This window comes from Trachypithecus francoisi, unplaced genomic scaffold (assembly GCF_009764315.1).
Source record: "Trachypithecus francoisi isolate TF-2019V2 unplaced genomic scaffold, Tfra_2.0 Lachesis_group13, whole genome shotgun sequence".
NCBI classification, from domain to species: Eukaryota; Metazoa; Chordata; class Mammalia; order Primates; family Cercopithecidae; genus Trachypithecus; species Trachypithecus francoisi.
The window spans coordinates 34,362,122-34,389,847 of NW_022681458.1; the positions used below are offsets into that span (position 1 = coordinate 34,362,122).

General features: G+C 40.9%; 1 protein-coding gene across 4 annotated transcripts in view; it reads right to left on the reverse strand.

Annotated features, from left to right (window-relative positions):
* Positions 1–27,726, reverse strand: part of FASTKD2 (FAST kinase domains 2) — a 73,684-nt gene that overhangs the window by 32,658 nt on the left and 13,300 nt on the right. For 3 of the 4 annotated variants that reach the window (XM_033230542.1, XM_033230545.1, XM_033230543.1), the window contains 5 exons: positions 22,384–22,550; positions 21,125–21,346; positions 20,402–20,486; positions 18,641–18,755; positions 17,079–17,342 (listed from right to left, as the gene is read on the reverse strand). In XM_033230542.1, the coding sequence (XP_033086433.1) occupies positions 17,226–17,342; positions 18,641–18,755; positions 20,402–20,486; positions 21,125–21,346; positions 22,384–22,550 (706 nt within the window). In that variant the 3' untranslated portion in view covers positions 17,079–17,225. Of the gene's footprint in view, positions 1–17,078; positions 17,343–18,640; positions 18,756–20,401; positions 20,487–21,124; positions 21,347–22,383; positions 22,551–27,726 lie in introns of those variants that run through there. The other variant, XM_033230544.1, reaches the window with a different exon arrangement.

Genomic DNA, 27,726 nt, shown 5'->3' on the forward strand with positions numbered 1-27,726 from the left:
TAGCCAGCAATTTTTCACACATTGCTTAAACATACTGAGATAAAAAATCAGAATCATAACTGGAGTGCATGTTTATGGATTACTAAAATGCTCACATAAGAATTACACACTAATTCAACTACAATAAAAAAAAATTACACTTGAAGAGCTTATTATATACTATTCCTTCCCCTTCTGAGAAACATTTGAGCAGAAGCCTAGCATGGTTACCATAGCAACTATAATGCAAAATTGGCAGTAACTTTATGAATTGCAAATTCCTCTAAGGGTGTTGGGGAATTTTTTTCTACTTCCATTTTTAACCATCTCATATGCATTATTCCAGCAATATGTTAAACAAGGTTTTTGGGAACTCATGCATCACTTCAAAACAAGCTATGTTTTAAACCTTCAAATTTCATTATTCTAACAAGAGCAGACTTACCAGGAAACACCCAATTTACTGTCTTTTAAATTGTCCATTGTTTTTATTAATAACTGAGTTCTTAACACATTGGATCACTTTTTCTGAAGACAATCCAGGTAGTCAAATAAATGAAATTACTATATTATTTACCATCATCTGCCCTTGAATCTCTCTGAGAATGGAGAAAGGGGATAGTCCTAGTTAAAAAAAAAAAAAAAAAAAAAACCCTTGTAATTTCACAATCTGTTTCTCCTTCTAAGTAATATCAGTTGACATTTTGCATCAAAACTTTAATCAAACAAATGGTCAGTCTTCGTTGTTTTCCTTTCTCGTCCCATTTTCTCTCCTAGATGCTCATGAGCATGAACATAACCCGGAGAAACAGCTTGAGTAACTAGGGAGTTAGTCCAAGGATGAATTGTTTGCTTGGGTAGTTCAGAGACTGGCTAAGGTAGCCAAAACTATTGTGCTATACTACATATGCATGTCTAAATATGTGTAATTGAGAGATGAGGTTATTCATATAATCATAAATGGTTCATGTCTTATCATTGCCAATTTCCTAGCTCTCCAACTTTGAGCAAGTCATTTGGGAGTTTTAGCTTCCTCATCTATAAAACAGGAACTTAAATTTTTGCCCAGTCCATTTCATAAGCCTGTTATAAGAATCACGTGAGATGGTATGTTTGAATAAAATATGTCCTTTTAAAATACTGCTATCAATTCTTCTCAATTTTTATTTTAGATATTCAATACTAAGAATCTCCAGAATATGAAGATTCTTTATTTTCAGAATCTAGTATCAAGAGGAAAGGTGCTAATTTACGGATTGGGTATCTCAGGTTTGGAAATAAAGGTAAGTACAAAAATGTCAGAATTAAATCCTATTATATAAAGATCTAAATTATTGCCTCTGGTCAGTTTCCCATTTGGGAGACCTATTTGTCTGCAAAACAGTAACACAGAAAATGACTGCACCCAAAGCACATCTCTCAGACAAGGGTCCATCCAGATTCTTAACGAGTTCAGGGAGCATTTTGTGGAGACAAGCAAGTCTATTGGCTTATTCTTTTTTCTTTTCTTTTCTTCAACTCTTATTTTTGGTTAGGGGGTACATTTTCTGTCCTGTTTCACAGCAACTTCCTGAGGTCAAAGGAACATTAGTTGTTTTCCTGCCCTTGAACAATAGCCTTCAAAAAGGATGTAAGTATGGCCCAAACCTTTGATGGACATAAATTATGATATGCAACATAATCGGATAAATATGGTGAAGAAGGATTAAAATGTGAAAACTCTGCTTGGCTTCTGAGGACTCTGTTTATTCATACACTCCGTCATTCGTTCACTCAGCATTTACTGAGAGCCAACTATACACTGCTTCAGTAAAGAAAGGGAAGAATCAGACACATATTTACTCCTGAAGAGTTCCCCAGTTTACTGGGGGAAGATACAGCCCTTCTTTCTATCCCTCACTGCATCTAAGGGTCATGGGAACACAGAAATGGCAAAGACTAACCACAAATGGGGCAGGAACAGGTGAGGAGAGAGAACTTAGGAAAGTGCTGTTCCATCTACACTCATATAGGAGAATCTTTCCAGGTGGAGAAGAGGTGGCAGGGATTCCTCAGAGTACAAAGCATGTGAAAAGGCTCCGAAAGATGAAATCTGAATGCTGAGGAAGACCTCCGAGTAGCTGGAGCACAGAATGCCAAAGATGGAGAATAATGACCAATCTAAAAAGTGGGTCAGGCCTAACTGGACAGTATGTGCATAAAAAATGAGGAGTCTCCTGCCTGTAATCCCAACACTTTGGGAGGCCGAGGTGGGTGGATCACCTGAGGTCAGGAGTTCAAGACCAGCCTGACCAACATGGAGAAACCCCGTCTCCACTAAAAATACAAAATTAGCCAGGCATGGTGGTGCATGCCTGTAATCCCAGCTACTCGGGAGGCTGAGGCAGGAGAATCTCTTGAACCTGGGAGGCGGAGGTTGTAGTGAGCTGAGATCATGCCCATTGCACTCCAGCCTGAGAAACAAGAGTGAAACTCTGTCTTAAAAAAAAAAAAAAAAGGAGTCCTGAATTGTATAAATAAGGAAGAAGAATAACATTGTCAGATCTGGGTTTTAGGCAGAGCCTTTTATGGGTAGCAGTGACGACCAAAACAAGTACAAATAGTCAATCAAAAGTCACCGATATGTCCAACAGGAGAGCCTGTTCTCCCCAGGACAGAGCTTAAGCCCAGTGGCCTCACAGGCACGAGTGTCTGGGAGCACTACAGGAAGGAAGTTAGAATCCACTGGACTCCACAACTTCCTCATGAGTGAGAAAAATTTTGGAAAACTGTCAGCATTATCTTAGAAGGTGAGCACACAGATTGCAGAGTATTTTTACCTTTCCAAGCTTGGCAGTAATACAAAAATGTGGTCGATTCTCCTCACTCCGAGTAACTCACACCAGATGCTGATGCCCTTAGACTCTTTCACAGCTACAGTTCCCCAAATCATTTCTATCCAGAGGTCAGGCATATGGAGCTCATTAAATTCCACATAGCAACATTGTAACTGTGTGAAACTTTTTGTTTGCAGTGCAATTTAATGTTGAATTTGATTTATGAAGCACTGCACAGTCTTAGTCCTAGGATGACAGCATACCCTTCTACAAGCTTCAAGTCATGGTTCGGGGCAAGGGGGAAGGCCTTTGACCAGATGTTGGAATCGGAAATCTGGGCTCATGCTAACTATTTGTGAAGAGAGAGCGCCACATCTTAGAGAAGGTCTATCCCAACTTCATTGCTGTATCACTGAGGAAACCAAGACCCGGAGAGTTTATTTTTCTTTTTATTTATTTATTTAATTTATTATTATTATTTTTGAGATAGCATCTCTCTCTCTTGCCCAGGCTGGAGTGCAGTCATGTGATCATGGCTCACTACAGCTTCAACCTCCCAAGCTCGAGCAATCTTCCCCCATCAGCCATCTGAGTAGCTGGGATTACAGGTGTACGCCACCATGCCCAGCTAATTTTTGTATTTTTTGGAGAGACAGGGTTTCATGATGTTGTCCAGGCTGATCTCAAACTCCTGGGCTCAAGCAACCTGCCCACCTCTCAAAGTGCTGGAATAATAGGCATCCTAGAGAATTTAAATGACAGAGGCAGTGGCTGGAACCCAGGTCTCCTGATCCTCAGCCCAGTTGCCCTTCTTCTCTCTCCCTTGCGTCGCTACTATTCAAAATACAAAAATGAAGGGAAATTGGGCCTTTCTCATTCATTATGAAATTCATTCCAATGTGACAGAAACGTACCCATGTAAAATGTATTGTTACCTTCACATCCTAGTATATAAATAAGAGAAAACCGATAAAGCAGTTGTTTGAAAGTGGCTTGCTTTCTGTTTGGTTGGTACAAGTTATGTCATATATGATATATGGCTCTGGGATCAAATCTAAAAATTTAAATTACTTGCTCAAAGCCATGTGGCTGGTAAGTCTATGTCTGAATTTCTTCATCTATAAAGTGGGGATTAATAATACCCCAAAGTTGAAGTGTTTCACTTAATCAACCTTTGAGGAAAAATAGTGGCTATTGTATTTTACATTGTATCTGTAGGTTTGGGTTTCAAATAGTCTTCCTGGGAGACTTGCCTTACACTTATTCCCGTGATGCTGTCATTGTTTGAAATATTTGGGTGCACTTTTCTACTGGAACTGCCTTCATAGTTAGTTTTTATCTGAAGAGAAAATTAACTCTTCATGCCTACATTTAATCAAAAAGAGTGTATCATTCACGAAAGCTAGACGGGAGGTACTTCTAACCATTTTTGGTTATTTGGTTATTTTGGTTTAAACCAAAGCCAGATATAAAAGTTGAAGATTTGCCATGATTGAGAATTTGCCCACAAAATTTTGCTTCCTTAAGCGAAGGGGAGACATATTTTACTTGCTGGACCGAGCTCAGAAACCTTGGGAAAGTCATAAGCCACAGAACCAAACCCTGTTCCAGAGCTGAGAAGGTGGAAAACGGGTGTGTTGATGACTCAAGGTCAGCCCTTGGGAAGCTGTAATTCTCCGGAACTTCTGAGAAAGAAAGACAGCCTTTCAGAAACAATTACATGTCAGTTTTCACAAGCGATCCCTGTAGCTCTAATCAGGATTTGTTCTCATTCAGGTGGGAGGAATGGAAGGAAAAAGAAGTCTTTGAGAGCCCTAAGCTCTTGAACTTGAATGCAAAGCAGGCTTTGAAAGTCAGAAGAGGCCGGGCGCGGTGGCTCAAGTCTGTAATCCCAGCACTTTGGGAGGCCGAGACGGGTGGATCACGAGGTCAGAAGATCGAAACCATCCTGGCTAACGTGGTGAAACCCCCGTCTCTACTAAAAAAAAATACAAAAAACTAGCCGGGCGAGGTGGCGGGCGCCTGTAGTCCCAGCTACTCGGGAGGCTGAGGCAGGAGAATGGCGTAAACCCGGGAGGCGGAGCTTGCAGTGAGCTGAGATCGCGCCACTGCACTCCAGCCTGGGCGACAGAGTGAGACTCCGTCTCAAAAAAAAAAAAAAAAAGGGCCGGGCGCGGTGGCTCAAGCCTGTAATCCCAGCACTTTGGGAGGCCGAGACGGGCGGATCACGAGGTCAGGAGATCAAGACCATCCTGCCTAACACGGTGAAACCCCGTCTCTACTAAAAATACAAAAAACTAGCCGGGCGAGGTGGCGGGCGCCTGTAGTCCCAGCTACTCGGGAGGCTGAGGCAGGAGAATGGCGTAAACCCGGGAGGCGGAGCTTGCAGTGAGCTGAGATCCGGCCACTGCACTCCAGCCCGGGCGACAGAGCAAGACTCCGCCTCAAAAAAAAAAAAAAAAAAAAAAAAGAAAGTCAGAAGAGCACTGGGCCACTCCTATCTCGTCCTTGTTCAGGATAAATGTATTCCCTATACCATGCCTTTCCCCCAATACACACCACACACACACACACACACCACACACACACCACTAAAGAATAGACATCCCGCCTCTGTGTTCTACCAGAAACTTTCAGCATCTAGGGTTAGCATCTTGCCTTCCATTTGCACCTCTCAAACATTTCATTCTTCATGTTATCATTATCACCCTATCATTACACTGCTGGTTAATCATGATTAAAACAATAAACAAAGAAATAATTTTTCCCTGGTGAGCATAAATAATTGCAGATGAATACATCTTGTTCGGGTCCGTGTAATATTATATGCCATTACAGACAGTATGAGAGGATGTTTTATTGTAAGAGATAATCTTTTCTAATTGTAATGTTTACTCCCTTCAGATTCCTCCTTCTGAAGGTCCAACAAAGTCACCTAGAGGGAGTTTGCAGCTCTTGCCTGCAGTTCCGGGAAAATTCGCTTTTTCTACTTGGAAATAACTCTAAAGTGAAAATGTGAAATCAAGTGAAAGAGGCCAGGGGGTGTTTTTTGCACCAGATGTTAAAAGAAAAAGGACACATAGGATCAAACTCTAGAGTAAGCCCCACTGCTGGGGGTGACAGAGCAAGAAGAAATCCAGGGGTTCATTTGATTACCTTGGAAGGCTCTTACTAGGGGACAGTAGCTTATTGAACGGGCTGGGTCAGTAGCTCCAACAGGCTGGAAACAGCTCCATCTTCTTCCCTCCCCTGCCCATCATGCTGGCTCTGCCAGCTCTCCCTTCCCACCTCAGAGAGGCCATCTCCGGCATATGCCAGAGTATTTTTGGTTGCACATGGCTATTAGAAGAGCCTCATTTTAAGGCATTAAAAAGCTCATCACCTGATCTATTCTCAAAATATTCAACTCTCACCCAATTTAAGATTCCACCCAATTTAAGATTCCTTCCTTTCTTCCAACTCCGTAACGAGCAGCAGAGGGAGGAGGCTGTGGAATCGTTTTTTGCTGTTTGCCCACCTTGTTCTGTTTTCTGCTCCTCCTGCCCCGCTCACTGTGCTGCCTCTGGCATCTCCAGGACCAGATAGGGAGGAGAGACTGGAGGTAAGTGGGTCCATTCACCGGTGACCTTTGCAGAGTCTGCGAGGATGCCCTTTGTGTGCTCAATGTCCAAGTGCTGGCTCCTCCTCACATGAGTGACTTTTGCGGGTTCTTAAGAAACACCTCTACTCCCACCTCTCTTTCCACGGCATGTCTTTCTTACACCACAGTGTTCCCTGACCTGACCCCCACAATGCACCTCAGGCTCACTGTGAAGACCCCATACAGCCTATTTTTGCTGAGATTTCTGAGCTTGGGCAGGACGTCCCCTAGGACAGGTGCCTTTCAGGATGAGTCAAGCCTGCTAGTTTCTTTGGCACTCATTTAATCCACAGGAAATATTATGCATCCATGCCATCCCTTCTCCCCTGCAAAACTTGGAAGCCAAAAGCCCTCTTACGGCCACCTGTTTTTGCTCTGCCATCAGAAGCAGCTCCAGGCAGCCTTCTGCCTTTGAGCTTTTCCAGGCAAGAGTCAGGCTTCTATCTCCAGTGACCCTCCCACACCTCCTACTCTCACCCCGCACTCCCACCCCCGACCAGTGCTTGAAGGATCTACATCAAGCTTTCAAAGGAACTTGGAGTCCAGGCTTCATGGGTTGTGTCTCTACCCCACTGAGTGAACAAATCTAAGCCACCGAACATGCCCTCTGGGACTGGGGTCATGCCCCCATCCTTCCTCTCCATGCTCTGGGCCCTATGCATGGCAGCTGGCTCTGTTAAAGATTACAGATCATTTTTCTCTTGAGACTACTGTAGCTTTTACATTGCTAAAAATTTTAAGCCTAACACCCTTCTCTACCATCATCTTAGGCAATTTACAGAGATAAATTTATGATCTTGCATCTATACCACACGAACTATGGATTTTTAAAGATTCATTAGAATATATAATTCTCACATAAAAACATTTATACTCATAAACAGTATTTCCATAAAGATGATCCCATTAGATATAAAGTTTATCTCTGATGAATTAAAGTTAATCCTGCAAATCTTGTCAACCACATATAATACATGGCACCTAATGTACCTAATACATTCTGAAAGGGATAAGTGGATGAAATATTTTTAAAGCACCACATCTAGTAAGGCAGCAGAGAATTAGAGACGGATTTTATTTCTTATTCTTCAATATAGTAATTGGTGACCTTGAGAAATGCCATTTAACCTTTCATGTCTCAGTTTTCTCATCTATAAATAGATATAATCATCACAAAGACCTGCTGTGAGCAATAGATGAGATAATCTTGAGAGCTCTAAAGCTCTACATATAACAGAAAGGCATCAGTGGGATTAGGGAAGAGGATCTGCAGCTCTGCTGTTGCCTTGAACAATTTCCAGGACTCTGTGACTCACTTTTACTACCTGCAGAATAGACACTGGAAGGTGTCTCTCCAGTTTTCCTCAGAAGGCAGGTCTGTATAGGAGAAAAAACTGATTTCAGGGTCCAGCAGATTTAATTAGCTGTACAACCATGGGCCAACTCTCAAGTGTTAAAGAGGATAATGATGACTACCTCATAGGGTTGTTGTGAGAATCAAATGTCTTAAAGAGAACAGTGCTTAGTAAATAGCTAACAGTGCTCAGCCTATACAATGTTAGAATCAATATTGGGTTTCCACTGAAAATTACCATGGGGTTACCTTGCCGTTTACTGCATAGGTCCAGTCATTTCTGAACAAGATTAGTTGCTATGGTTACCTTCCCAAAACACCACAGTTGAAAATATGTTAGGAGATGGGAATTGATGGCAGGAGGCTTTCGTGGAGGACACAAAGCAACTTCAGGCACTGAGGCATTTTAATACATGCAAACTCCTTCCCTTGGAAACCAAAGTCACATTTTGCCAAAATGGAAATGAACTCAGGAAGTGGAGTTTCAGAAGTTCTGCATTTGGCCAGCCTCCTTCCCCATCACCAGGTCCTCAAGGACAGGTGCATTCTGGCCCTGAACCAGCTCCAGAGCATCTCCGTTTCTTCCCCCAGGATCTGGCAGTTGGAAAGATGTTGGTTGCCAGACAGAATTCATCAGACTCACTTCCCAGATGCTATCGCTTCTGATGCCGAAAGAAAAATAGGCTGCCCAGCATTTGAGGTTGGAAAGGACAGGTGTAGCTGAGAAATGCACAGTGTTGCACAGAAAACAATAATGGGTTATTTTTGTTAAAATTCATTAACATGTATATTTGTATATTTCAGGGGTCCTTACATCCCGCAAACATACTTAGTCTCTGGAGGGACTAGCACTAACCTCCCTGGTTAAAGTGTCCCCCACAGGAGTGTTATAAATGGTATTTGATCTGTCAGAATCAGTCACAGCTCCAACAGCTCTCAGCAAATGAATACAAGTTGGCCTGACCCTTCTTCCTGTTTCCAGCTAAAGCAAACCGAAGACCCGACGGGCCTCACGGGCAAGAGTATCGTGCACCCGCTCCTAGTGAAAAGACTCTTTTCTATCTGGTCTTTTTCCCCAGACATCCCAGGGAGCTGTCCTGCTCTTATTTGAAATTCAAACTAGAGGGAAGTCACCTCCGCAAATACCAAGTGTCCAGCTTGCACTCAAATGATGATTCAGCACCACCTAGGGGCCATTGTCATTCATTTCTTGCCACACTCATTTCTTGCCATATTCATTTATTGCCACAATAGAATTCCTTTTTAAGTATTGCAGCCGCACCTGCCACCGCCCCCTCGCCACCACCATCCACATAAGAAAAGTATAGAAGCTTCTCTACACACATTTTTCAAGACTCGGTTCCAGATCTACTTTAGTTGGAAATCCTGGTCCACTAGCTTAGCACACAAGGATGACTGCTGAGGAGTGGTTCACATTTACAGTACACCACGGGGACTTTGCTTTATTATTAGAAGAACTGCTATGAGCATCTACTACATGACAAGGCATAGATAGTTATTTCTAATATATACAATAGTCCTTCAAACTGGGTATTAATCCATTTTACAGATGAAGAAACTAAGGCTCTGAGAAGAGATTTATCCAGATCCCAAACCAGGGTTGACTTACTCTTTTCACTGTAAAACGCTGTCTCTCTTAATCTTACTGTGTGTAGAGCCCACATGGCAGTGAGGCTGCTCATTTTAATGATTCTAAAGCAGAACATTCAAGTAAATCTTGTCCTTCAAAGAAGTCACTTTGAAGCCTATTCTATCATGCCAATAGCTAATGCTCATAACAATTGGAGACTCTGCTATAGGAACTGCCTTCAGAGCTATTTGTGATCTGCACAACCTAATCTTATTACCTTAGAAGCTTGTTCTATGTTTAACAAAAATATGGTAGATATCATTGGAGGAGTGAAGGATTGTGCCATCCAAAAATTTGTATGTTGATTATTTCTAATGGAAAACAATGGAGAAATTCTAGTTTCAGAAAGGAAGAGCTGATCTGGCTCTTCCTGTATGGAGCAAGGGATAAAGAATCCTCTGGGATGGATATTCTTCTAAGGCCCTGAGATTTATCCATACCAGGGTGAGAAAAGAACCCTTATCACCAGAGACTTGGAGACTTGGAGGCTGCAATGAACCTGAATAAACAAACGTATGAACAAAATAACCTTTATCTTCCACTTGCTTTACACCCCCTCATATATCTCCTGTGACTCCCCTAGAACATTTTACTGTCCTAGCCAGATTTTCTTTCTCCTGTTGTTTCTTCTCAAATGTATCACTCTTTGTCTAAAAAGTATATCTTACTTTGGCCACTTCTTCAGACTTCACTCTCTTGTGAAGATCCCTAGGTACATGCAAAACTAGTAAAATTTATACATTTTTTCTCTTGTTAATCCGCCTGCTGTCAATTTGGCTTCTAGATCCAGCTGACCAGCCCACTAAGAGCTAACAGAAGGGCTGGAGTTGATCTCTGGGTCCCCAGTATCAAGCTGTTTAAGCAGCGTCATCTCTCAGGTCCCTCCTCTGTAAATTTTGATTCAGTATCGCTGGGACAGGCCCAGCAGGTTATGGTTTTGTCAAGTACATGTGACTGTAATCACCAGGAAAGCTTGAGTAACACTGGTGCGATGATACAAGCATGAGCTCTGGGGTCACAAGGACTTGGGTGCAGATCTGGCTCTGCCTTTTTTCTAGTTGTGCACCCCTAGGAAAGGCAGTTAAGACCCTGAGTATCAGTTTATTCATCTATAAAATGAATATTAGTAATCATTAATAACCACCAGACAGGGGTGTGGTAAAGACTGAATGATATAATGGGTGTGAAATGCTAGCACAGTGCCTGGCACATAGTAGGCACCTAATACATGGTCATTGCTATTGTTAACTTAATCACCCACTCAGCTTAATGAATTCGCCCTATGAGACTTTTTGTTATTTCTAAAAATTAAATCCACAGTGAAAGGATGTGAGGGTACATAAAATATACTATGGTAACATATATTGTACTTCATTAAAAAGCAAACAAGTACAGATCCTTAGGAAAAATGATAGATGATAGATCACTAGATAGATAAACTTTAGGATAGGAAAATGTTCTAGAAATGAAAAACCAAACACTTAAAACAGTTTAACACTCAGGCGAATAACAAGTTTCTAGAAATACACACACACACACACACACAGAGATACAAAAGGTAGAAACAATCCAAGGGCCCATCTGCAGATAAACAAAATGTGGTATATACATACAATAGAATATAATACCACCTTTAAAAGGAAGGAACATTTTTTTTTCTTTGAGACAGGGTATCACTCTTTCCCCAGGCTGGAGTGCAGTGGCATGATCATGGCTTACTGCAGGCTCAATCTCCTGGGCTCAAGCATTTTTAATTTTCTTGTAGATATGGGGGTGTTGCGATGTTACCCAGGCTGGTCTTCAACTCCCTGCCTCAAGTGATCCTTCCATCTTGGCCTCCCAAAGTGCCCGGGTGAAGGAAATACTGCCGCACGCCATGACACGGATGAGCCAGAAGCCATTACGCTAACTGAAAGAAGCCAGTTAGTAAAGGATAATATGGAGCAATTCCTCCTATAAGGTGTCTAGAGTAGTAAAAATCACAGAGACAGAAAGTAAATGGTGGTTGCCAGGCACTGGGGGAAAGGGGAAACGAACGTTACTGTTCAATGTGTCAGTGTTTCCGCTTTGTAAGTTGAAAAGTTTCTGGAGCTGGATGGTATAGTGGTTGTTACACAACAATGTGAATGTACTCACTGCCACCAAACTGTCCATTTAAAAATGGTTAAGATGGTAAATATTATGTTGCGCATTTTATCACAACTTTAAAAAATTTTAAGAAAATCAAGATATCAAATCACAGTTAAAGATGAGCTTCAGAAATACCTTGTTCGGTTTGTGTCGCTACGAAGAGCCCCATGTGAGTGACATACTTCTAAGTGTACAGAGTACGTCCTTTGGAAAAATGAGCAAGTACATTCACAAGTAATTTTGCCTCTGTATTCTCAAAAAATGTGACCGCACTGCTTAGTTGCTGTTTTTCTTTCAAGCGATTCATTTACAAGATCGCTCAAGAAATGTTACTGAGCTAAACCTGTTCTGCCTTAACCCCGGCCTGGGGGATGCTTTGAAAAATGGCTGTAGTGCAGGGAGCACTCTAAGGAAAACGCTGAGGGATGTTATTATCCTCTCTTAAGGCACTGTGGTCTGTGCAGAGCTCTGCCCTGGGGCAGCTGGGTAAAAAGCAGGTACATCCAAGGCTTGGCTTGTGGCCTGCACAACATGGAATCCCCGTTACAACAGACTACAACAGCACAGGAGCAGAGGCCGTGGGGGGAACTTCATCTGAACCCAAGCTGGTGAACAGGGATTTGCCCCTCTGTTTTATTTATCTTTAATTGATTTTCTTTAACACTAGGTTTTCTTCAGGACTCACATTTAATAAGATAGAAGGAATATTTTTCTGATAAGTATAAGCAACATCTGAGCACTTCAAAGGTCCTCGAATAGAATAGCATTGGCTCTTTGTCTAATTTAACTTAAAAGTTATGACAAGGTGAAAGCTCTATTTATACATTTAATACATTTCATGTCTTTCTTCTATTCTGCATTTTTTAAGCAAAAAAGAAAGAGAGCGAGAGAAAGAAAGAGACAGAAATGGATTGCCTGAAATAATTGGGTGAAAGTTTGACGCTATCTTCCCTTCCCTCTTCAGGATTAGGTGGCCCCTGGTGTAAAGAGATTGCCTGAGAGGAGCCTGGCAGAGTTGTAGTGAAAGCATGGGGAAGTGTGGTGAAAACTGGGTGCAAGGAGAACAAGTGGAAAATAAAGGCAGGTGTGTTGACTTCTCCCTTCCTCTGCCTCGGAAGCTTTATTGCTGCCTAGAGAAACCTGCTCAGGGTGGGGTGCCATGTAAAACCAGCCAGCAGTATACATAGGTGTTCCTAGTAGGTCTTCATAACATCAAGTGTCTGTAATCCTGAGTGAAATTCTAATTTTTTTTTCTTTTTTGAGACACGGTCTCACTCTGTTGTCCAGGTTGGAGTGCGGAGGCACGATCTTGGCCCATTGCAGCTTCGACCCCCTAGGCTCAGGTGATCCTCCCACCCCAGCTTTCTGAGTAGTTGGGACCACAGGTGCATGCCACCACACCCAGTTAATTTTTGTATTTTTTGTACAGGTGGGGTTTTGCCATGTTGCCAGGCTGGTCTCAAACTCCTGGGCTCAAACAATCTTCCTGCCTTGGCTTCCCAAAATGCTGGGATTACAGGTGTGAGCCACTGTGCCCGGCCCTGAGGGAAATTCTTTAAAAACAAAATTCACAAACTTTTAAAGCAAATTATCCAATTTTTTTGATTCTATAACATATATATGTGCACATATTGTAGTATCTTTATCAATCAGTATTTACTTGCTGGTAACAGAAACCACTGTAACCTAGTTTAGACACAATGTGCTTCTGTTAGTTTCTGGCCATGCACAGAAGCCTCCTGCTTACAAGATGAATGGAAGGGCTGAAGGAGCAGCCTTTAGTCTGACTTCCAGGAATGACTCTCAGAACACCATCACAGAACTGGCTGTCCAGAAGAGATGCTATCTCTGCTTATAGCCTGGAAGCTGCAAAGTCATGAACATGCTGCCCATTGCTGGCTCCAGAGCCACATTACTTTAGCCACAATCTCCACCAGCAACGTGGACGCTCCTTGTCCTGCCACACCACACGCTGGGGTCTCTGTTATTGCTATTCTAGAAAAATTAAATGCTCTGTGGCTGTTTGTTGGCAGAAACATCATCTCCATCTCATTTGGCCTTCCCAGTTTCAAGTAGGTACATCTGCATGGAGGAAGCTAAGTCACATTTGGAATTCAAGCTGAAAGGGACTCTGGGAAATGTAGGCTTCAGCTTTTTTTGGATCCACCAGTGAGTCACGGCACACCTGTGTGCAAAAATGGGTAACAAGTGTATAAAGAGATAGCCATCTCTTGTCTTCTGGGTAGTTACTGCCCTCCTGGCCAGCAAGCTCCACACCTAGGTCTCCCTAGAAGGTAGCCCAAACGGGCTGGAGTCTTGATGGTCTACCTCTCCGGCCCTATGAATAAAGAGTATGAGAGAGATCTGTCCTTTGCTGCCCTGTTGTGATGTGCTGTGTGAAGACAAGGCTGTGTCCAGTCACCTTGCCAGCTACCTAAGTGGCTCGCAGCTGAGTGAGCCACTGGCCATCATAACTGCTGGGTAATTTCATGGAAAAGTGCAGTCAGTTGGGATTTGAGGAATGCCAGCTCCTCGTAGGTACAGTTCCAAGTAGATGCCCCAAATCTCTATCCTACAGAAACTTCTATTTGCTTAGAGATGTCCAAGCTAGTTGCAGGGTGACAACTGTCACAACGCATAACATTCTATAAATTGGAATGTCATTGTTATTTGGAAATACTCGGTATGAAAACTTCAATTGTATTTGAGGTCCACTTGTATTATCACAAAAAAATACCATCACATTTTCTCAATGACAAGAAGAGTTGTTAGGTTATGTATATATAAAATTTTCGATTTTTGCATGTTTTTTAAAAGTTCTAAACTGTTTCATCACCTTTGTGTAAAGAAAGTTTCTATTCAATGGTAACTACTGAGAATTCAAAGAACTGAATAAAACACTTCAATCAAGAATTGAGCTGGGCACAGTGGCTTGCACCTATAGTCAGTCCTATCTACTTGGGAAGCTGAGGCAGGAGGATCCCTTGAGCCCAGGAGTTTGAAGTCAGCCTGGGTAACACAGCAGGACCCCATCTTTAAGAAACAAAAAATTAAAATTAAAAAAATAAAAGAATTGCATGTAGCCACTTCAAGAATACAATTTTATATATTATAGTTATATTTAGAGCAAGATCAAGCTTCTCATTAAGGATTCTGAAAAAAATTATTTGGATATCTCACACAAAATTAGTATTTAATATCTTTCCTAATACTTTTTCTATGTGCCATAGGTCAGTGGTTTTTAGAGGACAGAGGAAAAAGCAAAGACAGAGGAATCTTTTAGAGGTGATAGATATCTTCATTATCTTGATTGTGGTTTCACAAGTGTGTGTGTGTGTGTGTGTGTGTGTCAAAACTGATCTAATTGTACACTTTAAATATATGCAGTTTACTATATGTCAATTATACTTTAATAAAGCTATTTTTTAAATTATGGGAGAAGAAAACCCCACAAAGCACATTCCAGAAAGGTATTAATTTACAGTCTACCAACAACTTATGCAAGTGCTTGCCTCATTACACCTTCGTCAGCACTGTAATTCTTAAAAGAAAAAAAAACACTGCTAATTTGAAAGGCAAAACCATCTCATCTGTTTGAATGTGGATGTCTTTACAAGTAGAACTTTTTTCATGTTCATCAGCTCTTTGCCCATTTCTCTTTCACTGCTACAAAGCAATGAAGAATGCTAACACTAGAATGCTAGTAAAAGAGGGATGCCTTTTTATCTGCCAGGTTAACTATTACAAACTGAAAATTACTGCCCTAAAAAGTGGTCATAAATATTCACAAATTTGTCAAATCCTTTGAAGAGGAGTCATAATTAGCCATCCAAAACTAATGCACACTCAACATTTAAAGAAAAAAAACCTTAGTTTCTTTAATAACAGAATATTTGCATCTTGTTCTGAAGCTTATGAGGTTAAATCACTTGGCCAAGTATACAAAACTAGAGGTTGTCCAATCTGGAACCAGAAGCCTGATCTCCCGGGACACAAGCTGAAGAGCAGGTGAGGATGAAATGATGTGGAAACCAGTGGCATAGCTGAGACTTCAGGAAAGGAAAATTCTTTGAGCCTTATCTTCCTCATCCATAAAATGAGGGAAGTAACAATTAAATAATCACTAAATTTCCTTTCAACCTTTTCTAAATGCAAGCTGGATAAATTGATACAACCTGGCAGCTGTTGTCATATTGCTACAGTTTTTGTATTTCCTTTTTTTTTTTTTTTGGAGACGAAGTCTCGCTCTGTCATCAGGCTGGAGTGCAGTGGTGCCATCTTGGCTCACTGCAATCTCTGCCTCCCGGGTTCAAGCGATTCCCCTGCCTCAGCCTCCCGAGTAGCTGGGACTACAAGCATGTACTACCATGCCTGGCTAATTTTTTGTATTTTAGTAGAGATGCAGTTTCACCATGTTGGCCAGGATGGTCTTGATCTCCTGACCTCATGATCTGCCCACCTCGGCCTCCCAAAGTGCTGGGATGACAGGCGTGAGCCACCGCGCCTGCCCTGGTTTTTGTATTTTCTTACAAGTCCATGTCAGCTCACACTCAAACTCTAGCCCTCCCCTACTCTGTGTAGCCTTGGGCAAATAACCTATCCTGATTTTAGAGATGAGGAAATGAAGACACAGAGGGAATCATAATAGTAGCTACACCTCAAAGCGTTCAGATCATGAAAAGACAGCACACAAATGAATACTTAGCAGTGCTTGGCACATACTAAGATGTCTAGTAATTGCATGTCTGTGTACCTGGGGGTAGAATAACACCAACTTGCAAACCTACACTGTAAGTTCCACAAGAGACCATGTCTACTCATCACTATATCCCCAGCGAGACACATACCAGGTAGGCAGGCATACTGAACAAAGTAGTTGAATTTGGACAAATATTTGAACAAAGAATGAACACACATAATTGAAAAAAGAGTCCTCAGGTCTGATTCACAACACAATTCCACTATATATTTAATTTAAAAGACTTCGTGAAATTGTGGGAGGGGTGAGGGGGAAAAAAGAAAGAGAAAGGAAGGACCCAACAACAGCAAGACTCCTTGCCATCTACATATTATCTCATCCGTGTTTCTCTTATTGTAACCCATGAAATATCTCTACCTGCGGTGCTTACTACAAATACAAATACCATCCTCATTCATTTTCAACAGGCTACCTCACTAATTCTTACACACCCGACAACTTTAGAACCTAGTCCAATTATTATTTGGCCAATGCTTGAAAATGATTTAAAGGCATAACCCCAAGTCTTAGAATAGCTGAGAGCAGGAGTATCAATATTCAGATTCCAAACACAAGGACTACTCAAATCAACCTGCCTGTGACCCCTCACAACTAAGAAACTAGTTTTTAATAGATCAAAGATGAAAAGGTGAAATGTACAGCTCACAAATTTCTCAAATATGTGAGTACTAGAGGGAATAAGTGTGGTTGGAAAAATAACCCTTCTGGAATTTTCTCAGCATATTTTAAAATGGCAGTAACAACATTTCTTCCATTCTTAAAATTAATTTTAATAGTGAACTGAGGTAACTTTTTTTGTCTTAGCAGAGAGGTTAATTCCACTGACAACTGAATTGTCGTCTTTATTATTTTTACAAATGCATGTCTCCTAATATGAAAGGTTGATTTTCACTTGATTATGTGCTTTGCAAATTTACAGCAGCAACAGGAAGAGCTTCTACTGAATAGATTTTAGTCTTCAAAAATGTGATTGCATCTTCCATCTCTAGTTTGTCCATCTCCCAGTTATTGACCTTACCAAAGAAAGAGGAAAACAATCAGTTTGTGAGACGATGCTAACATAAGAGCTAGTTTAGAGATCCAAACATAGTAAATAACATGAGGAAAATAGCTTTTTGAAAGCAAATGTGACCTTATAACTAGTCATATTTTAAAGGCATAATAAGACTACATGTTAAGGTTTAAGAAAGCTTTAACTGTGAAAATTATACAAATTCTAAAGGTCCTCTAAATGGCGCAAAAATTGCTTTCTTGAGAAAATCTTCCTTAGAATATACATAATCAGCAATATAAAAAACAAAGTCTTTTTTTTTGAGACGGAGTCTCGCTTTGTCGCCCAGACTGGAGTGCAGTGGCGCGATCTCGGCTCACTGCAAGCTCTGCCTCCCGGGTTTATGCCATTCTCCTGCCTCAGCCTCCGGAGTAGCTGGGACTACAGGCGCCCGCCATCTCGCCCGGCTAGTTTTTTGTATTTTTTAGTAGAGACGGGGTTTCACCGTGTAGACCGGGATGGTCTCGATCTCCTGACCTCGTGATCCACCCGTCTCGGCCTCCCAGAGTGCTGGGATTACAGGCTTGAGCCACCGCGCCCGGCCAAAAACAAAGTCTTAAATAGTAGCCCACTAAGAGAAAGGAGTCATCTTAATCTCAATAGTCCACACGTAATCCATTTCTAGATACTGAAGTATAATAATAGAAGATTTGGATGTTTACATCTTACATTATGCGCAGGACCAAATGAGTGGCATTTAGATAGATTCCAACAGTAACATATATATAAATGTATTTGTAAGGTTCCTGCTACCTAGAAACAGATCTGAAGAGGCTGTTCAAGAGAAGCTGTGGTGTACAAAATAAAATTGAAGCATAAGAGGGAAGAGAAAGACCCATCCTCTTAGAACCATCCAGCCTTTTCTGGCAACAACATCCCGTAAAAGCTTCACACAGGCCATGAAAACAAAGGTTTAACATCTTTCCTTCCCTTATTCAAGATAACCTGGAAATTAAATATGGTTTTGTGTGTCTTAAATATGAAAATATATTATTTGCATTCTTCCTCTTAGCAGAAAAGGATTAAAGCTGACCAAAACAACATTTGTAAAAGCTCTAATGATGCCAGTAATCAGCTGAGCAGAACCCAAATAGTGTACTAGCAAAGTTCTATTTCAAAGAAACAGTAACTAAAGCACTTATTCCAATAATGCTGACAATTCCTCTAATCCTAGTAACCAGTCTCAACCACAGGATTCCTGGCAGCTGTTAGAATGTACATCAGCAATTAAAGAATATTTCATTTGCATTTTTTTCTTACCAAGATCACATGAAAACCCATTGCATTCAAATGCCGCATTTTCATAGCAAGGAATCCTCTGGGATGGCTTGAACCCAAACAATAAGCAGATCTAGAAACACATAGCACAGCTACTCTGAAAACAAAAATAAACAAAACAAGAACAGTTATCGATATTACCTTTTAGTCTTGCTGCATTCCTGTTCTTTGGAGATTGCCAATTGAGCTCTCCACTGACCACAATCCTCGATATTCCTGTCTTAGTCCTTCACTTCTCTTACTTGGCCTCTGCAGATATTCCACTATACAAGGCTACTTTATAAACCAAAAATATACAACATTGTACACAGTTACCTCTCAGTTCCCTTTAAGGATGGCTACATTTTTGAAGCGGAAAATTTTCAGATATGAAAGCACCAATTTTAAGGGTTTTCTATGCAGTGCTGATTTCTGATCTCAGTATAATTATTTATTCTACCAGTAGTAGTAATGGTGTAAATAATACCAAATAGTAAATGCTCTTCGTGCATATATTATCTCTCAGAGAAAGCAGTATTTAAAAAACAGAATTAGGAGTTTAAATACAAGAAAGAAAACACCAAGAGAAAGGCAAGACTGTTAAAAAAATAAAATCTGTAAATATAACAAAAATGTGGAAGGTGTAATTTGTTTTTTCATTGTTCCTGGCATTTTGGAAATACTTAGTTCACTGGGAGAAAAAAAAGACATTTATATCCTTACTGCCTTCACCTATACTCTGGCTGTTATATGACAAATTTTATGTCTTTAAAGGAATGCTCACATTCTTCACTTCTCATGACTTTATGCTGAGAACAACTGTTATTTTATTATGCCAGAATAGTGGAGTACCTGAAAAAGAAAAGTGATCTTGGAATGAGGTCAGAGAGAAAGCCTCTTCTGAGGGGAGATGGGAAGCATTGATAGGAAAGACAGCAGTTGAAAAGATGGCCAAGAAATAAGCTAGATGCATTCAGAAAGAGGTGAGTCACAGAACTGTGTGTGAACGAAGACGGATGGGCAGATTAAGAGTTTGGATCCTACAGATTTTTTTCTGTATGTTTCTATCGTACTTATGTGTGGGTGTGTCCAGTGGAGTAACAGGAGATCTAAGTCCCTTGGGGTCAGGATCCACGTAGCAGAGCCTTTACATAAAGGGTAACTGACCCACGGGTGTGTGCAATGATGGCATGATCTTAGGCATCTACTGAAGAGGCAGGATGTTCTCTCATGGTATAGCATCCGATTTCTCCCCAGAGACACTCTATTTGTAATGTGTGAGCCAAGGAAACAACTTAGGATTAGCTTCAATGTGCTCTGACCCATAGAAATACAGTTTAATTGAAAAACTACAGTTTCTCTACCTCTGGAAAAGTCTTGGTGGTAGAGCAAAATATTGATTGGGTATTTTTGTAGAAGCCTCAAGTCTTTATTCTTTATGATCACTATTATATTATCTTGTCCAAAGTTTACAGTGCATTGATAGTTTCAATTATATTAATATTGTTTTATTGAACTGTAGCTTCAAAACTTAATTTTAAAAAGTCTGTCTCATTAAATGGTCCCACTGAAGTCCACTGTATTCAACCATAATGTCCACATTGACACTTTCTAAGGAATACACTGATGGATGAGAAGTCTCTTGGTGTGCTGCAGGTTCCATACAAACATCAAGTCTTAGCTTTACTACCGCTATTTAATATCAAGTCTTATAATTAGGATTTAAATTTGGAAAACCCAGCAAATGAAATATATGTAAGCAACCTTTGAACATCTGTAGCAGAAGCTGTATCCACATCAGAAAATGGAAGCACTTGATTCCTGTTAGTGTCCACTCTGATTTCAAAATCTGAAAGGAAAGAATTGATATTAATTTTTCAAACATTGCTCCAAGTGACTTTCTTTTTTTTTTTTTTCTGAGATGCGGTCTCACTCTGTCATCCAGGCTGGAGTGCAGTAGTGTGATCTCAGCTCACTGCAGCAACTTCCCAGGTTCAAGCAATTCTTCCACCCCAGCCTCTTGAGTAGCTGGGGCTACAGGGACATGCCATCACGCCCATCTAATTTTTGTATTTTTTTGGTAGAGACAGGATTTTACCATGTTGGTCAGGCTGGTCTCGAACTCCTGAGCTCCAGTGATCCACCTGCCTCAGCCTCTCCACATGCTACCGTGTGTGCCACCACGATCAGCCCCAAGTGATTTTCTGTTTCAAAATGTTTAATAGTACTACCAATAATGACAAGAGCAGGAGAAAACATATTGAGAGCTAACCATGTGGCAGATACTAGTCTCGGGATTTTAGACACATAAAAATGTGTAGAATTTCATTTATTGGTCACAAGAATTTTATGAGGCAAGAATCAGGCCAGTTCCACAGGCAATGCTGCACTACACTAAACTGCTGCCTCAAATACCTATTTTTTTATCTGAAAACAAAGGGAAAATAAATACAATAAAATGAAACGAAATCATATAATGTCCCATACCAATATGATAATTGTGTGGCAAGTGCACATCTTTTGAGAAGTGTCCTTCACCTCCCAGAAGGCTGCTCAGCACCTCTGCCACCTTTGTTTTTGGATGTGACGGTGGCAGCTCCCGCGGAAGCTGTGGGAGTGACAAGGCTATGTCCTTAAGATAAACAGTATCATCAAGTTTTAGACAAGTATCCAAAATATGCAGCTTGTGAACATTCTTCTTCATGTCATCTAAAAGATAAAAAAGAGAGTATATCATTAAGAAGAAATAAATGCAACATTAAAAAACTATATTAATATATATTTAGTAATAGATATAAAATAATAAATAAATAAATAAATATATATAAATGCACTTGTATTTCTAATGATCTCTTTCTTATCACAAGGACCCTTTCTGTGTCTCCCTGGTTTCCACAGGGTCTAAGTCAAAGCCCTGTACTTGATAATGTTTTAAGGCCTCAAATATCTTTAGGGGTCATTCAGTCTAAACTCCTCAATTTATAGATAAGGAAATGTCCAGGAATGTTAAAAAGACTTGTGATTAGTTAAGGCAAAGTTGGAACTACAATCCAGGTTTTCGGGGTTCAAGGCTGTTTCTCCATTATTACACTCCTTGGAAAATCAGCACGTGGTACTGACTGACTCTTCACAACTCAACTTTGGAATTTTATAACTTTTTTTTTTTTTAATTCTGAACTACTCTGTTCTCAGACACATCCTCAAATTTTGTACATCTACCTGGATATTGCTTTGCCTTATTTAATATTAAAGACTAAAAGTCAACAGCTAATTTGGTTCCAAGAGTAAATGAACTAATTAATTTGGTGGCTAGTTGGTTTCTTGATCTAACAGGTGTTCCCTCATCACAGGCCAGGAGTGACTAAGTGTTTGCAGCTGCAAAAGTTGACTTAGGTTGGCTTCAAATGTGGTAAGAAAGGATTAGGAATTACCAACAGCTCTGATCAAAGCATAAAGAACAACCTGAACAGTTAGCCTTTGTATAGATTGATAGAGTGTAAATAAAAGGAATAATGATGCATTTCTTATTATTTTTTTCTACATGTAGGACTTGTCATTAAAGAAGGGTCTGTAGGTTTGTTGCTTTGAAGCACTATCCTTCGACTTCACCTTTATCAGCCCTTTCCACAGTAACACCTGCTCTGCAAATTTCAACTAACAATGCTCCAACTAGGACCCCATTCAGAGTCATATGGTAGCTAGTGGTAGTGTCTTATTTTGGTCACAATTCTGCAATAACATCCTACCTGATGTCAGCAGCTCACTGACGATGTCTTTCTGCAGAAGCTGATTAAAAGGAGCCAGGGGAAAGTAATTCATCAAGCAAAATGAATACACTGCATCCAATAAGTTTCCAGAAGAAACAGAGTGAAGATAACCAGTCAGAGCACTAGCCATAACTTCCAGGAACTGTCTGGGGAACAAAGAAAAGTCAGTTTCCCAACATATACAGAAGGCCAATATCTTTAAGGATTCCAGAGAAAAGAGATAAGAAAATCAGGCTTGCAAGTGAGTATCCATACATCGTTCTGGACAGTTGGTTATCTCATAATAAGTGTATCCATTCAATAAACATTGGCTATTGCTATATGTCTTGCACGAGAAACATTTTATAGACTTTAACTCACTTAACTCACACTAAAAAACTCTATGGGTATTACTATCATTCTCCTCATTTAAAAAAATGGGTAAACAGGCTTAGAAGTTGAGTAACTTGTCTAAGAACACACAGACAAGGAAGTAGCAAAGGCAGTATTAGAACACAAGGTGTCAGGCTCCAGAACCTTTTCATAATTATGCTAGGTTTTCTATAATGCCTGAACCACCACTACAGTTTTATAACCAACTAAAATTATCTAGCTCTCAATACTATGGGTTAAAAGAACTGCAAGCTTAATCCTACCACCCAGAGCTAACTAATGTTACACAGTATAACAATGTGGTTAAGCACAAATAAAGGCAGAAAAGATCAAAATCAGGTGCAGTCACTGGGCCACAGTGACATCACTAATAAATGGTAGCTACCTTTGAACACATGCCAATCTGACTCTCAGGGCATATGATACATATAGTTATATAAGAAAAGAAATACACGCAAAGTACTGTGATCTCGCAAAGAAAATAAACAGAAGCTTTTGGGAGAAGAAGTTGAATAGGTGGAAAAGATGGAATAAGGGAAGATCTGAGTAGATCCCTGAAAGTGCATGCTACTTGCCTGATAGTGAGCAATTGGTGAGATGAAGGTACAGAGGAGTGATTCTTAACAGCCAGGGCAAATATGCCTGGACGCAAGCTCTTGTTAACATTGAGACTGAAATCAACTGAGAGGTCCATGGGTAGGGGTAGAAGGGTTGGGGAGGATGAAGGGCTATGATAAGGCCAGGAAAACTGTAGGAATTACGAAGAAATGGGAGGAATATAACAGATCATACATGCAACAGCAAGGAAGCACTTCTGAAATTGGTAACTGATTGCTTTTGGAACATGCAGTGGGATGCGGGGGCAGGGGATGGTGTGGATGAGGAAGTTGGGAGCCTGGGTAGTGATCCCCTCTCTGGTCTTCTCTTGCCCCACTCCTCACCCTGTACCTCATGCTGCGTGCTGTTCCCTGCACATGCTCTGCTGTTTTCTTCCTCCAGGCCTTGCGTATACAGGGCCTTTCACTTGGAATATTCATTCCTGCTTATCTTTCCATGGTAAACCCCCATCTCTTCATCTTTTAAGATCAGTTCAGATACCATCTCCTCCAGGCAACACTGCCTGATATCCCCTGGCCCTCCTCTTCACCAGGCTGGCATCCTGATATATCCCTCCTCTATTTCCAAATATCCTAGATGATATGGTTTGGCTGTGTCCCCACCCAAATCTCATCTTGAATTGCAGCTCCCATAATTCCCTTGCGTTGTGAGGGACCCAGTGGGAGACAGTTGAATCATGGGGATGGTTTCCCCCATACTCTTCTTGTGGTAGTCAATAAGTCTCACAAGATCTGATAGTTTTATAAGGGGAAACCCCTTTTGCTTGGCTCTCTCTCTGCTGCCCTGTGAGAAGTGCCTTTTACCTTCTGCCATGATTGTGGGACCTCCCCAGCCATGTGGAACTGTGAGTCCATTAAACCTCTTTCTTTTGTACATTGCCCAGTCTTGAGTATGTCTTTATCAGCTGCATGAAAACAGACTAATATGCTAGATCACTCGAATTTTCATGCTATATTTAATTGCCAATTTACATATCTACCTTACCCATTACACAGAATCCTCTGGCAAGAAGGACTGTCTTATCCCTCTTTCTCCTAAGTGTCCAGATGCTTGGCAAATGTTGACTAAACAAACAAATAAACTTAGATGAGGAAGACAGGAGGAGGAACTTGTCATTGGAAAAGGATGAGTCAAGAAAAATGAGCTGACTTCCAGAATTACTGAACTTGAGACACTTTTGGGATGTGCAGTGACTATATGCAACCCACAGAGACTCAGGTCTGGAGTTCAGGAGCACACTAACGACCACAGATGGAAATGTGGGATTAACCATAAGGTGATAAATACAGATTAAGAAGAGAAGAAACTAAAGGACCAAAACAACAGAGCTTAAATGTTAAATATTTCTTCCTTGGGTTCCAAGCCCAGCAAGATACTCTGGATTTAACACACCCTCTCCGCCATGGGCCATCAAAAATGAAATAACGATTAATGTATAGCATGTGGATATACAATAAGCTAAGCCAGATTTCCTACCACTCTCCTATCTAATCCATCTCTTCTAGTCAATTCTCTTCCCAAATACTTTGAGTTATTCTGCTTCCAAAACCTTTGCCACTCCAGCCTAAGTTGCCATCTTCCTTTCTCCTTCCTCCATAAAGCACTTACTTGGTGCCCACCATGTACTGCCTTCCTCTGGATATACAAGAGAGTTGTTTTCATAAGTGGTCTAGGAAGAACAGGGAATACAAACTTCTTTTTTTATAGCCCTCAAAATACCAAATCCAGGCAACTGTACATTCATGAGCATTCAGGAAATGGTGACTAAATAATCTTGCTGTATCTGCCATATTGCCCCTACTTCTCCTTTGGAGAAATGTTGAGGTGTGAGGCTTAGAATTAGGTAAGGGTTTCTCAATCTCAGCACTACTGACATCTGGGGCTGAATAATTCCTTATTGTGAGGGGTTATCTTGCACATAGTAGGATGTTAGTGACACCCCGGCCTCTATCCACCAGAGGCCAGTAGCACATACCTCCCTTCTGTTGTGACAACTAAAAACCGTCTCCATACATTGCCAAATATCTCCTGGGAGGCAAAATCATCCCTGTTTGAGAACCACTAGGTTAAATGAAAGCAGAATAGACAGACAAAAAGACATTCATGATTCTCCTCCTGTACTAATTCTACTACTGCCATTTTATTAAATGTCTCAGCCTTTGTTACCTTTGTTATCCCCCCACCTATTTCCAACATAACAATTTTGTTGGAACAAGTTATCTCTTGGATTGCCTAGAGTCACATGAAAGACTCTTACCTGCCCAGTACTTACTCTCTTAATTCCTCTGGGCCTGTTTCTGGAGTTTTAATTACCACTTAGCTTGATATTATTTGTCTAGAAAGTACAAGGCATCAATGGGAGCCAGCCTCAGAAGAAAATCAAGCCGGGGAGTATAGGGAGGTTGAATTTGGGGGAATTTTTCAATCTTTATTAAATGTCTACTCTTTGGCAGGTCCTGTACTAAGTTCAGAAAAACAGGCAGCTGGGTCTGACTCTGGAGAGCTTACCAACTGAGGAGCAGAGACAGATTTATTGACACAACGAATGATGTGACACTTGTCATATCTTACCCAATCTCTGGTGGAGCCTTGACTACAACCTTGTTGTCAAGGCTCCACCAGAGATTGGGTAAGACATGACAAGCACAGGGACCCTGATGGGGACAATTAGGGAAGACACAGGAAATGCAGTATGAGCTGAGTCTGTCCATTCAGTGGACAGTACAGTGGGAAGCTGCTTTTTACTTGGCCTGACACCACTTCATTAACTGCCCTTAAGGGATGGGCATTTGACCCAAACTCAGTCAATCAGATGTTCTCTTTTAGAAATCTAAATCTGGAGGGAAAACTAAAAGGAAAGTAAGCAGCTGGAGTCAAGTCATTTGATGGCAAACAGACGGCCTGTGCATCTTGCCACTGAGACCTTCACAACTGCCCTAGTTTGTTCCCCCAATGCCTCTGTGACCTACACTCTTAATTTTTTTCAAATCTAAAAATTACTATGTGCTGGGCATTGTCATAAGAACTTGACATAGATTAACTCATTTAATCCTAGTAACAACCCAGTGAGATTAGACACAGCTCATCTCCATTTTAATAAGTGAATAAACTGAGGCACAGATAAGTAATTTGCCAAAAGTCAAGTAGCTAACAAATGGCAATGACGAAACTCAAACCTAGGCAAGACTCAAACCTAGCTCTAGAGTCCATGCTTTTAATCACTCTTCTAACAAATGACATTTTATATGTTTTTCTGATTTTTAGTGAACCCTGAGTGATCCAAAGAGTAAGAAAAGATGTTCTGGGTAGAAAGCAGAGGTATGAAAGAAGCTGGCACGTTTGAGGAATTACTGTATTTAATAATAGAAATGCATGGCTATGGTTAAAATGAAAAGAATAAAAAGCAGCAGCTTGAGACCAAATGAATAGTTAAGGTCAAAACTGAACTAGAAGAAGGTCCAGCTCTCACAGCTTCTCAGAAACATTGATTTAACAAGGACACATAGACAAAAATACCTCATGAAAAGTCCAGAAACCAATTAAGAGATTGTCATACTCCGGACAAGAACAAAACCAAGAAGAGTTGCACTGCAACAGGTTAGAAGGACATTTTACCCAGGTTAGCCCCTCCCCAAAGCCGGCACAGCTCAGCACCAAGAGAAATCACCTTGGCCTAGGACTTCTCCCTCGGAGGAAGAGAACAGAGTGTGCATCCAACATTTGGCTTTTTCGGTGTGCTGCCCTAGGGGCTGATTTCCGTCTCAACTCACATGGAATACTAACAAAACCAGCAGGGTTCAGATGACTAAGGGCAGTTAAGAACAAAGGAAAAGGGGTGGACAGCTTCCTGCACCCAAATCTCATCTCAAATTTTAATCCCCACATATTGAGGGAGAGACCTGGTGAGAGGTGACTGGATCATGGGGGCAGTTTCCCCAGGCTGTTCTCGTAATAGTGAGGGAGTTCTCACAAGAGCTGATGGCTTAAAGTGTGGCACTTCCTTGCCCTTTCTCTTGCTCTCTTGTCACCTTGTGAAGGTGACTGCTTCCCCTTTGCCTTCCGCCGTAATTGTAAGTCTCCTGAGGTCTCCCCAGTTATGTGGAACTGTTGGTCAATTAAACCTCTTTTCTTTATAAATTACACAGTCTTAGGTAGTATAGCAATGTGAGAATAGACTAATACATTCCCCAGTTAAAAGACACAAAATGGCTGAATGGATTAAAAAAAAAGACCAAACTGTAACTTGTCTACAAGATACTCACTTTAGATTTAAGGACATACACATAGTTTGATAGTGAAGAAATGGATAAAGATATTCCATGCAAATGGTAA